The 16,335-nt window shown below is 37.8% G+C and overlaps 1 protein-coding gene across 1 annotated transcript in view; it reads right to left on the bottom strand.

The window, feature by feature from the left end:
* Nucleotides 1–394: 394 nt before the first annotated feature.
* LOC103274674 (hydrocephalus-inducing protein homolog) overlaps nucleotides 395–16,335 on the bottom strand; it is a gene marked incomplete at its 3' end in the record, with an annotated part of 68,845 nt that continues 52,904 nt past the window's right edge. The window contains exons 7-8 of the mRNA XM_008072109.2: nucleotides 9,671–9,872; nucleotides 395–578 (exon numbers count right to left, since the gene is read on the bottom strand). Of these exons, the coding sequence (XP_008070300.1) occupies nucleotides 395–578; nucleotides 9,671–9,872 (386 nt within the window). The remainder of the gene's footprint in view (nucleotides 579–9,670; nucleotides 9,873–16,335) is intronic.

Genomic DNA, 16,335 nt, shown 5'->3' with positions numbered 1-16,335 from the left:
AGGGATGAATTTCTAACTACTGGCATTAGCTGTTTGGCCTTGAGCAAGTTATAAAATTTCTCTAAGTCTTAGTTTCCTCATCTGTTGAATGAGATTCTAATTATATCTTGTAGGGTTGTTGTAAGATAATACAGGCACAACTGAAATTAATGGGTAATTCATATGAATTGTTCAACACTGATTGGTGCACAGGAATTGTGATCTATAAATGTGACCCATGACAATTCATACCATTAACTTTCATCTACAGTCTTATGATGATGAGGCTCTTCAGATGGACTCTTTACTTTCTCAGAACTCATTATTTCAATCCCAGAGTGGGTACTTCCACTGAAACAAGCCCTGTGCTCCCATTTACATTTACTATATGGTCAGTTTTTATTTAAGTGCTCACCAGGGGCTCCATGGTAAAAATGCTATCTAAGAAGAGCATGCTGTCTCCCTGAACCAGCCTCTTCTGATTCTCAAAGGTGCGGGACAGAATGGAAAGTTGTTCTCGGAGTAAAGGATCAATAATGCACTCTTCAAGAAACTCATCGGTCTCATCCTTTTCCTCTTTGATCAGATCATCACAGATTCTAAAGAAAACACAGGAAATGCAAGATTCATTTTGGTACTCCCATAAAAAACCTTGTAAAGAGCTTCCCTCCTGTCCATCATCCAGGAAATATCCTCACCCATCACCATCACCCTGAGGAGGTCCCTTCTTGGCCCCAAGTAAGACATACTGGATAACCTTGTGTTCAGTCCTCAGACCTCTCAGAGCTTCAGTTGCTCATTGGTTCACTCCTAAGCCCTATGTATATCTGGACAAATATTTTCTTTGAGGTAATTGTGTTTTTCTGGCTACTTCTTAAATATTTAACATCTATCCTGCCTCTTACACAGCAAGGACAATTTTGTTCCTTTTAAATATGCTTAGCTTTAATTCTTTCTTAGCTGTTACTTACCCTAGAGTATAGAACCTGGAGCCAGCAAGGACTAGGTTTGTATACTGATTTATGACCTATTTACTATCTCTGTGGCTTTGGGGATTGCCCAATTCCCCTAAGCCTCAGTGCCATCTCTTGTTAGAGATCACAGGAGTGCCACCATCAGAAGAACGTGTTGAGGGTTGTGACCAAAGCCCTGGTGCAGTTCCTGGGACAAAGCTGGTGCTCCATACATACCCGTTTTCTCCCTCTGTCAACCACAGGCAATCACTAAGCTGTTAAGCTTATAAAATGCTCAAGCCACACTTACAGATATCTCCTTTTCTCTCTCTTTCTAGTTGCTAATATCCATCAAGATAAGTGAGAACAGCAGCCTCCCTGAACTCTCCACTTATTACCCTCTCCAGAGCCATGTTCACATTTTCCTGAACTTTGCACACTGAATTTTATTTTCTCTGATAACATATGACCACATTCCCAGCATTGTACTAGTATTACCAGTGGTCAGAGACAAATTATTTAGCGAGGTGAGTGCTGAGTTGGAGCTTAGGGTCACTGAATTCCTGTCCCAACTCCAAATATTGTTAATATTGTCAAATAACTCTTTTAATAACTTGTGTCTTCAGGTTCCTTTGGTCACATAGAATAAAGAAGTCAAAGAAATGGGCTCAGTGTGTTCTGGTTCCAAGGAAGAAAAATATTCTGTTCTTGCTTTTTATTGCCAGGTAGGAAGCAGTTCCAAGGTAACTGGTAGCAGTCCTTCCACACTGCTGGGCAGAGCAGGGCAAATTAAAGACAACTCAGTTCACAGAGATAAAATAATCCATTTCTTTTTTTATTGTTATTTGATTCCTATCTGAAAAACTTATAAATTATAAACCATCAGAAACAAAAATTTCCACTTGCAGGAATAAATTTTAAAAGTTCATGGATATAAACAAAGAGATAGCTATAAAGATGTTTATCAAAATGCTGGAATGACACCAGTTGAACTGGGTAAATTGGATAAGATACTGAAGCATTGGTTAAGCAAAAATGGGAATCATAAACATTATGTGTATTGGATACTTGCTAAACCCTTCACATGTATCGTGTAACTTAATACTTATAACCACCACATGAGGTAATTATTATTATTATCATTCCCATTTCATAGATGATGAAACCGAGGCTCAAAAAGTTTAAATAACTTGTCCCAGATCACACACCTGGACTTCAAACAGGGTCTTTTGCCAGGCATGGTGGCTCACTCCTCTAATCCTAGCACTACAGGAGGCTAAAACAGGAGGATCACTTGAGGCCAGGAGTTCGACACCTTCCTGGGCAAAAAATAGAAAAATTATCCAGGCATGGTGGCACATACCTGTAGCCCTAGCTACTTAGGAGGCTGAGGAAGAAGGATTGCTTGAGCCCAGGAGTTTGAGGCTGTGTTGAGCTGTGATCATGCTACCGCACTTCAGCCTGGGTAACAGAGTGAAACTCTATCTCAAAAAACAACAACAAAAGAGAGAGAGCAAGAGAAAGAAAGAAAGAAAGAGAGAAAGAGAGAGAGAAAGAGAGAGGAAGAAAGAAAGAGAGACAGAGAAAGAAAGAAAGAAAGAGAAACAGAGAGAGAGAGAGAAAGAAAAAGAGAGAAAGAGAGAGAGAGAAAGAGAGAAAGAAAGAAAGAGAGACGGAGAGAAAGAAAGAAAGAGAGAGAGAGAAAGAGAGAGAGAGAGAGAGAGAGAGAGAGAGAGAGAGAGAGAGAAAGAAAGAAAGAAAGAAAGAAAGAAAGAAAGAAAGAAAAAAGAAAAAATAGGGCCTTTTGAACACCCTGGTGCTAGCCAATATGCTACAATGCCTCCTACGCTGCATCTGTATCAAGGGAATAATAAGCAGCTATTAAAAATGATATTTTAAAAGAATATTTAACATCATTTTCAAATGTCAAATATTTTATAGTGAAAAAGCAGGTTATAAAATATAATGTATAGAGTAATTCCAATTTTGCAATAAAAAAGAGAAAGAAATTAAAAAAAAACATACTTATTGGGAAAAAGAGCAGATTTAGAGATACTAAAATAATTGTGGTCTTCTCTGAGTTGGAAGGATTAGAATTGATTTTTACCTTCATCTTTGTGCTTATCTTTATTTCCAAATTGTATTGGTTCACACTGTATTTGTTTTTAAAATAGAAACCAAGTCATTTTTAACATTAAATGTTAATCAATTCTCAGACTGAAGCACTAAAGATTCTTCCATGGTTGCCTAATATCCAGACATTGGCATGAGCCCATAGATGCCATCACCAGAAGAGTGCACTGGTAAAATGTGGTGTTGCACAACATAGCATGATATGCAGCAGGTAGACCAATGAATTGAATAAACACAGAACCACATGAGTGGATTTTAAACACAGAGTATGGTGAAGAAAGGAGAAAACAGAATAGAATACAAAATATGACCTCTCTCTCTCCCCTCAAAGCAATATTTTGCAAGAACAGATTCATATAAAAAGACATACATTAACATATCAGAAAGGTATTTTGGGGGGAATTAATGAGAATGGGGATGCAAGAAAACAAATAAAATGCTTTGTGTGGACCAAGGATGCAAATGCTTCATGAACTGAGGGTATGATGAACTCAAACCTTGCACCAGAAAACAGAAATTCCCAAAGGCTCCCATGCTGTTGCAACTCCAGGTCAGTAACAGACAAAGGGGAGGAAGGGGTACTGGATGTCTTCTGCTTTATTCTTTGATGGAGAACTGGAGCCATGGCCAAGAGTCTAAAGAAGAGATGTACATCACTAGCTTCAGCTGGCTTGACTCCAACAAGGACTTTCATATATCTCAGTCTACTGTTCTGCTATCTTGTCCTGCTAATAGTCATAGTTTCTTACACTCAGAGGTGATCCTGTTTTACAGATGAGACTTCTCAACAGAGAGTATAATAACAGAACAGCCTTCTCTTACTGTAAAACCATGAACTTAACCCATTTTACAAATGGTCTGGTAGACACCAACACTGTCACCCTCAGGCATCAAGTACAGGCCAGTCTATAGATTATAGTCAGCATGGAAGACTTGTATCTCAGGTGCAGTAGGATTGGACCAGTAACACTCCTTCATCTTGAGTTGCTCAAGACCTGCACTCTGCTCCCTTGAAGCATTCACACTAGGTGGTAACTGGATACTGAGAGGATTAAAAACTAAGGGCCATGGTGTCAAGAGCTGTAAGAAATACTCCCATGCCCACATTTGGCATGAAAGGAATGGAGCCATCCTCCAGAACTATGTGACCCTGAACAATGAGCAATTCTGTGATGACTATTATAAACTGAGGATTAGAGGTCCTCTTCCTGTTTTCCAGGTATGACTTCAGATTTTTGTATAAACCCTAGGGGAAGGAAAAGGGCCTCCAAACATAACTGAGATTAAGTTTATTATGACCCATGTGGTAGGTTCAAAGTCCAATTAAAACTGATTTATCTAAAGAAATGTGTCATTTCCTACACTTGATTGTTTTGGAATAAATCCATGCTGACCACTTTGGGGGCTCCATTGAGAATTCTGGGAGTTCTTGTACAGAGAAAAGTTAGAATTAGAGCCAGCTGCCATTGAGACAATGGCCATGACCTTGCTGAAGAAAATGGGAGAAAAAATCCTTAAAGCCCATGCTGAGTCTCTGAAAACATAAATGTGATGAGAATGAAGATGAAAGAATCTTGCAGAATGTTTTTAAATCCCTCAGGACAAGGGTGAGGAAGCAAGGAGAATGAATGCAGCCTCCATTTCTAAAAAGATTAATTTCTCCACAAGCCCCAGAAAAACATCAAGAAAGAGAGAGAATAAAAAAAAGTATTTTTGATGATCCCTGTATCTGATTCCAAAGTTAAAAAAAATTTTTTTTTACAGCCCAGAATGTCTTCCTAAGGAGAGGGATATCCTCATTACCAAAGTCTGGAACATGGGAAGATCCCCGTGTCCCCAAATCTGGACATGTGTCCTAAGGTTTGCAGCAACATGCTGAGATAGATAGAGAGGATGTCCATCATTCTCAGAATGGAAATAGGGACTCCTTGGGTTGAAATTCCTGCACTGGAAGAAGAAGTCTTCGGTCATCATCTGATGCTAGAAGACAATAAATCTTCATGGGTAGAATAGGACTTGAGGATATCCATTAAAGCTATTAACTTCCTCAAAGTGATCTTTGAGTAACTTTCAGCCCCTGGAGATAAATGCCTCAGGACACAATGTAGACCTTGTTAAACAGCCAGGAAAGCAGTGAGCAGGCTCTTTAGTCTTACCTGGAAGTTTACATAGAAGTTGAATCTTAGATACTTGACGCCATTCAACAAATGGTGCTGAGAAAACTGGATAGCTACATGTAGAAAAATGAAACTTGATTCCTATCTCTCCCCAGATACAAAAATTAACTCAAGATGGATTAAGGACTTAAATGTCAGACCTGAAACGACAAAAATCCTAGAAGAAAACCGAGTAAAGACTCTTCTGGACATCAGCCTAGCTAAAAAATTTATAGCTAAAAAATTTATAGCTAAATTTATAGCCAAAAGCAAATGCAATAAAAACAAAAATAAATAAATGGGACTTAATTAAACTAAAAAGCTTCTGCACAGCAAAAGAAACAATCAACAGAGCAAATAAGTAACCTACAGAATGGGAGAAGATATTTGCAAGATATACATCTGGCAAGGGCCTAACATCCAGAATCTACAAATAACTCAAACAAATCAGAAAAAAAGGCAAATAACCCCATTAAGAAGTGGGCAAATGACATAAGCAGACATTTCTCAAAAGAAGATATACAAATGGCCAACAAACATATGAAAAAAATTTCAACATCAGCAATCATCAGGGAAATGCAAATTAAAACCACAATGAGATACTACTACCTTATACCAGTCAAAATGGCCATTATTAAAAAATAAAAATTAAAAAAAAAGATGCTGGTGCAGATGCAAAGAAAAGGGAACACTTAATACACTGTTGGTGGGAGTGTAAGTTAGTATAACCTCTATTGAAATTGGCATAGAGATTTCTCAAAGACCTAAAAGTAGATCTACCATTTAATCCAGAAATCCCACTGCTAGGTATCTACCCAAAGGAACAGAGGTCATTATATTAAAAAGACACCTGTACCTGCATATTCATTGTAGCATAATTCACAGTTGCAAAGATGTGGACTCAACCTAAATGACCATCAACTGATCAGTGGATAATGAAAATGTAGAATATATACACTAAGGGATACTATTCAGCTATCAAAAAGAATAAAATAATGTCTTTTGCAGCAACTTATATAGAATTGGAGAACATCGTCCTAAGTGAACTAACTCAGGAACAGAAAACAAAATGCTGCATGTTCTCACTTATAATTGGGAGCTAAATCAGGATTTGAAAAGGCATAGAGAATGATATAATGAACATTGAAGATTCAGAAGATGAAGGGGAGAAGGGACGGGGGGGGGGGGGGAGGAAAAATCACCTATCAGGTACAATGTGCACAGGTGGGGGTGGTTGGCACACTTAAAGCTCAAACTTCATCACCACTATACAATGCAATCTTGTAACCAAAAACTATTTGTACTTCCTAAAGCTATTGAGATAAACAAGAACAACAACAACAACAGCAATCTTAGGTCATGGAATGCTGAAAAGGGAAGTTTTAGTCTCTAGAAATATATAACTACATATCAGTTCATTTAGAATAGGTTCTCTCTGTTCCACGTTCAAAACCAAAGTTGACCATTCTTTCTACATTTTTAACCAGAGAGGCTGCTGGAGGAAGGGGGGAAATGGACGAATTCACTTACCATCATGAGCAAGAGAATCAAACATAAAAATAATAAAGCCAGGGACACCTGTGCAGGTCTTGAAGGGAGTTTAAGAGAGGATTCATCCCATGAGCTAAAGTTCTCACTGCTTCTTTTCAGGGATGGGCAAACCTCTGCCCACAAGCCAGCTGTCAAAGAACATTCTGCTTTATCTGCCACTGATGTGTGGACTGGGACACAACCTGAGAATCTGTGACATCCATAGCAAGAGCACTACCACCTCCAGAGGGACAGCTATCCAGAGACAGGTGCTATATGTTTAGTAAAATGCAAATATCTCTGTACTTGCCTTGCTTTTCAATATGATAGGCATCTCATGGCAGTTACTTCAAGGACAAGAATCCATGGCTAATAATATAAAAGTTGTGGCATGCTTGGAGATGTATCAAGGAACAAGAGAGATGAACAGGAAGTACCACCCTAGCCTAATAAAAGAGCAGAATAACTGGCATCCATTTTCTCTCTTGGCCGAGGTTCTTGGCCCTCAGGAAGGGGAGAGGAAGAGCGGAGAGGACATTCAATAGAGTCTTTACTTCAATAAAAACAATCAAGTTGAAGAAAGAGGGGCTATGTAGTTATATGTCACCCAAAGTGAAAGCGAAGCTATTCTTACTTATATGAAACCATTTTTAAAGTTCATCGTTTAAGAGAGGGCCATGATCCTAGATGATAAAATTAGGCTTCCAGTCATGGTTATGAAAATGCTACCCTATATTTTCTCCTTGTAACAAAAAATTGCCAGAAGAAATACTAGAAAGAGCATGAGAGATAAAGAAAGACAATGCAAGAGAAAAGAAAGAATAAGAGTAAAAGACAATATTAAAGAGATAGGGCTGTGAGTGGGAAAAATAGATAAATGCCCATCCACTGTGGCTGAAATCGTATTCTCTATGTTTTAGCATCTCTGATAACAATCAGTTTTAATTTTTCTAGAGTTTGCCGAAATTAACTTTTTTTCCTCTTTATTTTATTTTAAAGATGCGGCTACAAGTTAGGATTAAGTACACAAGTGGTCTATGTACAGGTGAAGTTTGGGCCTCTCACTGATCCTCACTTCTGGTTTAGAATCAGGTATCCTTAGTGATGTTATGTACCCCCACTCCCTCCCTGGTAGTGTCCTGCTACTGCTGATGCCTCTATTGTAGTATTGTGATAAATGTTCAGGACCCACTGATGAGGGAGAACATGTGGTATTCAGTTCTTTGTTTGTGTGATAGATTACTGATACGTCAGACTCTAAATTCATCCAAGTTGTTGCGAAGCCCATAATTTTGTCCTTCTTCATGGCTGCATAATATTCCATCATATATATGTACCACATTTAAAGAAATCTAGTCCACCTTCTATGGATAGCAGTGTTGGTTCCATGTTTTTGCTATTGTGAATAGTGCTGCAATAAATATGCGTATGCAGGTATCATGTTTTTTTTAGAATGATTTGAGTTCTTCCAGGTATACTCCCAGAAGGAGGATTGCTGAGTCATATGGGAGGTCAATTGATCTAGAAATTGAAGTTAACTTTCTTATATACTTCTTGAACACTTGTATTGCATCAGTCTTATACTATTCATATAGTCAGACACAGAGACATGGCTGAAATCAAAGCTGGTTTTCCCTCATAATGTGAACTCATTCTCCCTAAAAGATTATGCCCATGGGACAAGTGTGACATTGAAACACTACTTTGACTGCTGTTTCACTTTCTTTATTTGGAACCCCTCACCCGCTTTCTCTTTAAACGTGTTTGGGTCATTCTGATCGCTGGTGAGCGCATGTGAGCTGCGGAATCAGGGCAAAGGAAGCAGTGAAGAAGCAATTTCCTCTTGCCTTTTAAAATCATGGATATTTCTATGCCATGAGGCCAAATAAAGTTTTTAGGCAGGAATGGTTTTTCTTTCCATACTTTTTAAAGATAGCACAGTGGCGATCCAGTGATTAAAGCTCATTGTCTGAATGACAAAGCTTCTGGCCCAATGTGTCCCGTCATTGTTGCGGCTCCTACTGATTCAATTAGGGACAGCACACTGGGAGGAGTTCTGCCTGGTTTCCATGTACCTAAGACTTTTATTTTTATCACATACTAACTTGATTTTAAACAAAGCTTTGAAGCTTCCCAGGGCTAATCTTTAATGAAAATGGAGAGGCAAATAAAAAAGGCTAAAATAAATTCCAATGAAAGCAGCAAAAGTGTTAATTCAGGGAGGCTAGAAGAAGATAAAAATGAAAATGGTGTTTAAAAGAGGCAAGGATGGATTCAGTAAAAAGAAATATTCAAAATGTAACAGTGATGAGATTAGTTAAAACAGTCTGGTTTTACGTTTTATTAATTTTCTCCACTGCCTGAAGTATCATTTTAAAAAGCAGAATATTAAAGATACCAATAAGAAATAATTATTAAATTATATGGTTTGCAGGGATTGAGCAATGCTACTAAAACTTAGAATATTAAAACTGTTATATCTAAGCCCTTCTTTTTCCTCATTCTTAATATTTTCTGGAATATCTTTTCACTGAAAAAAAAATTCCACATTGATGCCGATTCAAAAGAAACCCATTATGAAAGCTGATCAACCTGGTTAGAGTTATGAAAAGAATACTGACATGTAGATTTGTTTTGAAAGAATAGTAAGGAATGATATATTTGATCTTTAAAATCTAGGCGTTACATTACTGCTAAATTATAACTAGGTTAAGATTAGCTGAGGCTGGACAGCATTCTGTTCCACCCAGCTCAGCTCACATTCTTTAAAAGAGCATCAAACACTGGAACCAAGTTAGAAACATCTGAATGGGTTGAGTTGGTTAAATACTTATGATAAAAGTTATTATTTTTCATAATAACTGAATTTTATACTATCTCTCCTAAATTACTCCATATAGGTGATTTTTTATTACATACCTACGCTTTTCTCTTTCCTCCTCTTCCTGGGTTGCAAATACTTTCCACTGGAAATGGGCAATGATGTTACTGCGGTTGTGAATGGTTACTGTTCGCTGATTGGCCAGAGATATGTAGGTTTTCTCAATGATCAAGGAATTCTTATCCAGTCTTATATTCATGTCTATGGCAGCTCCATAGAGACATATAAACACCTTTTCACCTAGGAATTAACAAAATACAAACAGACTTCAAGATTTATTCTAGCTGGGCTCGGCGGCTCAGCCTGTAATCCCATGCTTTGGGAGGCCGAGGTGAGTAGATCGCCTGAGCTCACGGGTTTGAGACCTGCCTGGGCAACTTGGCAAGACCTCATCTCTACAATAAATCAAAAAAAAAAAAAAAATAGCCGTGCGTGGTAGCACGCACCTGTAGTTCCGGCTACTTGGAAGGCTGAGACTGAAGGATCACTGGAGCCCAGCAAGTCGAGGCTGCGGTGACTGGGAGCGGCCACTGTATTCCAGTCTGGGTGACAGTGAGACTCCAACACACACACAAAAAGAAGATTTATTCTAGAATGAAAATCCTTGGCTATTTTTTTTTTCCAAGCTGAAGTTGGACAATGTAACAGCATTAGACATTTCATTTTTTCCCTCCCACCCATATCAATCCAGAGATCAGACATGATCAGAAAACTTAAATATTATGTTTGGTATAGTTATAAGAAATACTGTAAACTATTTTGCTTGGTCATTATAAGAAGAACATAAACTAAGAATTGTTGTGGTGGATGGTCTAAGACTTTTTCTCCTTCATAAATAGTTTTCAATCTTACTGTCTGGCCAGGAGGCAACTGAGTTCTAGGATTATAACCATATGCCTCATCTTTAGCTCATGCATGAGCTGGATTTGTAATTCTTAAAATGTTTGCACCAAGTACACTTGGGAAGAGCTGCTCAGCATGAGAGGATTTAAGTCCAATCAAGAACAGGGATCAGGAAGGAAAATTCAATAACTTCAAAAATAGAAAACTGACTATTTTAAAGGAACCACATCCCTAAATTATAGCAATTAAAACAAAACACACACACACACACACACACACACACACACACACACACACACACACCTGCCATGTCTAGATAATGGTTGCATAAAAATAAAACAAAAGTAGACAAAAAGTTATATTTAAAATTTTTAGATATTAAGAACACCTTTATTCAGCATAGTAATTTAAGTCCCTGACTTTCTTCAAGGTGTACCAACTACCTTGATTCTAGGTGTTTAAGGCCCCTGGGCTTTCAAGAAGACATAAAGCTACAAACAATATTCCATTTGATCTCTGCAATGTCACAGTAGGTGCTTTACTCTGATATCAACATAGAAAAAATAAATACGTAAATACTGTGAATGTTTTGTTGATCTGTGCTGCTAAAGTTTTAATCCAAACCCAAAAAGCACAATTCCTTGCACCTTATTTTTTGGCAACCATTTCTACTTCATTCACTATTGTATGCACCAAACAGCCAGTCAGTAAATTGACAACACTTTATATATTTTAAATGTTCTTTAGGCACTATAACTTTAGATACACAAAAAGCTTTTCCCAAAGTTTAAAGAAAAAGTAAGGCATTTAGGCATTTATTCTAAAATTCAGATTTTTATTTAAAAACTTATACATAGAGCCAAAATTTCAAGTACTATAAAAGCACATACAATAAAACTAAGATGTATTTCTCCTTTTCACTTAATCCAAAGCCTACTTTTTTAGAGATAAAAATTGTTAATATTTTCATGTACCTCCTTTCCCCCCCCAAATCCATGCATGTTTATCAACTTTTAAACTTTCTGTTGAGTGAAAACTTGCTGTTACTTTATGTGCATATTCTTAATTATGGATGCTGTTGAACACTTTTTCATATTATTAATTGACTTAAGCCAAAAGGAAAACCTTCCCCACAATAATATAATAATCTGATATGCAAAGAACTATGCCTTTAAGATGAGTGTGAACTGGAAGCAGATTAGCCTTAGTTCAGAATTAAATATCATGCTGGAATTGTCTATGCATTACAAAGAACTTCAAGTCTTGAACTTGATGGTCATTGACTGGTTATGCCCTCAGATATCTGAAGGAAGGAAATCATTTATCTTTGAAGGAAAGTGCCTGCATTCAAAGTTTCATAATTTTCAACATTTTTTGAAAGCACATAACCAAACACAATGAGTCATGCAAAAAAACTCCATGTGGTAGAACTAGCAGATACAAGAAAAGCAAATATAGGCCCACAAAATATCAGATACTAGGAATAATCAGTTATAGACTATAAACCATTTATATTTAGTATGTTTAAAGAAACAAATGGATGACCCCTGGCCAGAATGACTAAAAAAAGAAAAAGAAAGTTCAAATAAACACAATTAGAAATGCAAAAAGTGAAGTCACAAATGACCCTGAAGAAATTCAAAAGATTATCAGAGATTACTGTGAACACCAGTATGCAAATAAACTAGAAAACCTAAAGGAAACGGAGGACTTTCTGACATCATGCAACCTCCCAAAGTTAAAACAAGAAGAAATTGGAACTCTAAACAGACCAATAACAATACAGGAAATTGACTTAGTCATAAGAAATCTCTCCGCCAAAAAAAAGCCTGGAACCAGATGGCATCCCAGCTGAATTCTACAAGACATACAAGGAGGAGCTGATTCCAATCTTACTGAAAGTATGCAATAAGGCAGTTGAGAATTATGGAATTCTCTCCTACTCATTTTAGGAAGCTAACATCACACTGAAACCCAAACTTGGCAAAGATCCAACAAGGAAAGTGAATTATAGGCTAGTATCCTTGGTGAACATAGACACAAAAATGTTCAACAAGATTCTAGCAAATCAGATCCAACAACACATCTCAAAGATCATCTACCATGACCAAGTGGATTTCATTCCTGGGATTCAGGGCTGGTTCAACATTCTTAAGACCATAATGTAATTCAGCACATTAACAGATGTAAAACCAAGAACCACATATGATTATATTATTAGACACAGAAAAAGCATTTGACAAAATCCAGCATCCCTCCTTGATAAAAACCCATGAGCACTTAGGCATAGAAGGAACATTCCTCAAAACAGAAAAAGTCATCTATGATAAACCCACAGCCAACATATTGCTCAATAGGTAGAAGTTGGACGCATTCTTACTAAGTATGGGAACAAGACAAGGATGCCCACTCTCACACCTCCTGTTCAACATAGTCTTGGAAGTCCTAGCCAGAGCAATCAGGAAAGAAAAGGAAATCAGGGGTATCCAAATAGGAAAAGAGGATGTTAAGCTATCCCTCTTTGTGGACAATATGTTTTATACCTTGAAAACCCTAAGGAGTCTATCAAAAGCCTCCTCTCACTGATAAACAACTTTGGTCTCGAGTTACAAAATCAATGTGCAAAAAACAGTTGCATTTTTATATGCTAGCAACAAGCAGAGAACCAAATAAAAAGCACAATCTCATTCACAATAGCCACAAAAAAGTAATACCTTGGCATCCACCTAATCAGAGAAGTGAAAGACCTTTACAAGAACAACAAAACACTGCTCAAAGAAATAAAAAGGACACAAACAGAAAAACATTCCATGCTCATGAATTGGAAGAATCAATATTGTCAAGATGTCCATCCTACCCAAGGCAATCTAGAGATTCAATGCAATATCCATCAAATTACCAACATCATTTTTTTTCAAACTTGGAAACAATAACACAAAAATTCATATGGAATCAAAAAAGAGCACAAATAGCCCAAACAATCTTCAGCAAAAGGAACAAAGTGGAGTGTATCACATTTCCAGACTTTAAACTTTTTTTTTCCAGTTGGAGTCTCACTCTGTTGCCCAGGTTGGAGTGCTGTGGCATACTCACCGCCACCCTAGTGTCAACCTGCTAGACTCCGGCAATTCTTCTGCCTCAGCCTTCCAAGTAGCTGGAGATACAGGCACGTGCTGCCTTTCCTGGCTAATTTTTATTTTATTTTATTGTAGAGACGAGGTCTCACCAAGTTGCCCAGGCTGGTCTTGAACCCATGGGCTCAGGCAATCCACTCGCCTCGGCCTCCCAAAGTGCTGGGATTACAGGCTGAGCCACCAAGCCTGGCCAGACTTTAAACTTTACTACAAGGCTACAGTAACCAAAACAGTCTGCTATTGGTACAAAAATAGGCATATATACCAATGAAATAGGACAGAGATTCTGAAAGCAAAAACAACCAAATCATTTAGGGAAAGCTCCTAAAACAATCACTGGGGAAAGAAGACCATATTTAGCAAATAGTGCTGGGAAAAGTGGCTAGCCATATGCAGGAGAATGAAACTGGACCCCTACATATCACCATATACAAAAATCATCTCAAAATGGATCAAAGACCTAAACATAAAACCTCAAACTAAAAGAATCCTAGAAGAAAATGCAGGAAACACTTTTATGCACACTGGAGTAGGTAACCAATTTTTGAACAGGTCCCCAAAGGTGATTGCCATAAAAACTAAGATAGACAAGTGGGACCTCATCAAACTTAAAAGTTTTTGCACAGCAAAAGAAACCATTAGGAGAGTAAAGAGACAATCCACAGAATGGGAAAAAAATATTTGCAAATTATGCCTCTGACAAAGCTCTAACATCCAGGATCTACAAGGAACTCAAACAAAGTGAAAGGAAAAAAACAAACCCCATTAAAAAGTGGGCAAAGGACATGAACAGACACTTCTCAAAAGACGACATACAAGCAGCCAACAGATACATGAAAAAATTCTCAGCCTAACTAATCATCAGATAAATGCAAATCAAAGCTATAATGAGATACCACCTAACTCTGGAAAGGATGGCTATCATTAATAAGTAAAAAAAAAACACAGATGTTATGCGAATGTGGAGAAAAGGGAATGCTTCTATACAGTTGGTGTGAGTGCAAGCTAGTGCAACCTTTATGAAAAGCAGTGCAGCAATTTCTAAAAGAACTAAAAATTGACCTTCCAAATAACCCAGCAATCCTTCGCCTGTGAATATACCCAGAAGAGCATAAATCATTCTATAAAAAAGATACCTGCACACACTTTTACTGCCTCACTATTCACAAGAGCAAAAAAACATGGAACCAATCCTACTGCCCATTGAAAGTGGACTGGAAAAAGAAAATGTGGTACATATACACAATAGAGTACTATGCAGCCATAAAGAAGAAAAAAATCATGGACTTTGCAGCAAATTGGATGGAGTTGGAGATCATCATACGAAGTGAACTATCACAGAAACGAACTGAAAGTCACGTGTTCTCACTCAGAAGAGGGCCTTGAACATTACTCACATTAGTACAAGGGTGGGATCAGCAGTCACTGAGCACTGTTAGGGGAGGGAGGGAGAGAGGTGGTTGGGAGACACATGACAACACAAAAGGAACTTGGATTATTACCAGGGGGAATGAGGGCCAGGTAGAAGCTAAACTTCACCTGCATGCAGCCTACTAATGTAGTTAACCCCACATTCCTATAATAAAATAAAAATTTTAAAAAAGAAAAATAAACAAATGGGTGAGTTTGAAGCTATAGCCAGGAAACCAAGAAAACCTAAAAAAAATTGAAAAGAGCCACACTCTAGAACTTATATAAATAAAATAAAATGGGGTTGTTTGTTTTTTTTTCTTTCCAGCACGTTTGAGTTCCTTGTAGATCCAAGATGGTAGGCCTTTGTCAGACTTGGAGTTGGCAAATATTTTTTCCCAGTCTGTGGGCTGTCTCCCTGCTCTCTTGACGGTTTCTTTGACTTTGCAGAAACTTGTCAGTTTAATGAGGTCCCACTTGTCTATCTTATCTCTTATGGCCTGTGGGTTTCAGGTTTTGTTCAGGAACTGGAAGACAGTTCCAATTTCCATAAGGGTATGTCCTGCATTTTCTAAGGTTCTTATGGTTTGAGGCTTTACATTTAGGTCTCTGATCCATTTAGAGTTAATTTTTGTGTATGGGGATAGATAGGGGTCTTCTCTGAGTCTTCTGCATGTGGTCAGCCAGTTTTCCCAGCATCATTTATGAATAGGTTCTCCTCTCCCTAGTGGTGGGTGGTGGAGGCTTTGTCGAAGATGAGTTGGTTGAGAAATTGAGATTTTGCTTCTGGAATCTCAATTCTATTCCATTGGTCTATATGCCTGTTCCTGTACCAATACCAAGCTGTTTTGATTATGGTAGCTTTATAGTAAATTTTGAAGTCTGGTAGTGTGATAACTCCTGCTTTGTTTTATTTGCTGAGGATTGTTCTGGCTATTCTTGGTCATTTGTGTTTCCATATGAATTCCTGTATTGTTTTTTCTAGCTCTGAGAAGAATGTTGCTGGCAGTTTGATGGGTATTACATTAAATCTGTAGATTGCCTTAGGTAGAATGGACATCTTTATATTGTTGATTCTTCCAATCCATGAACATGGCAAAAGATATGAACAGACACTTCTCAAAGGAAGACATCCGAGCAGCCAACAGACACATGAATAAATGTGCGACCTCACTAATCATCAAGGAGATGCAAATCAAAATCACACTGAGATACCACCTAACTCCAGTCAGAATGGCAATTATCAATAACTCAAAAAATAACAGTTGCTGGAGAGGGTGTGGTGAAAAGGGAACACTTCCACACTGTTGGTGGGA

Source organism: Carlito syrichta, unplaced genomic scaffold (assembly GCF_000164805.1).
Source record: "Carlito syrichta isolate Samal-C Ts95f unplaced genomic scaffold, Tarsius_syrichta-2.0.1 Scaffold114254, whole genome shotgun sequence".
Taxonomy (NCBI): domain Eukaryota; kingdom Metazoa; phylum Chordata; class Mammalia; order Primates; family Tarsiidae; genus Carlito; species Carlito syrichta.
Note: the sequence above shows the minus strand (reverse complement) of the source record. Positions and strands in the feature narration are given on the sequence as shown.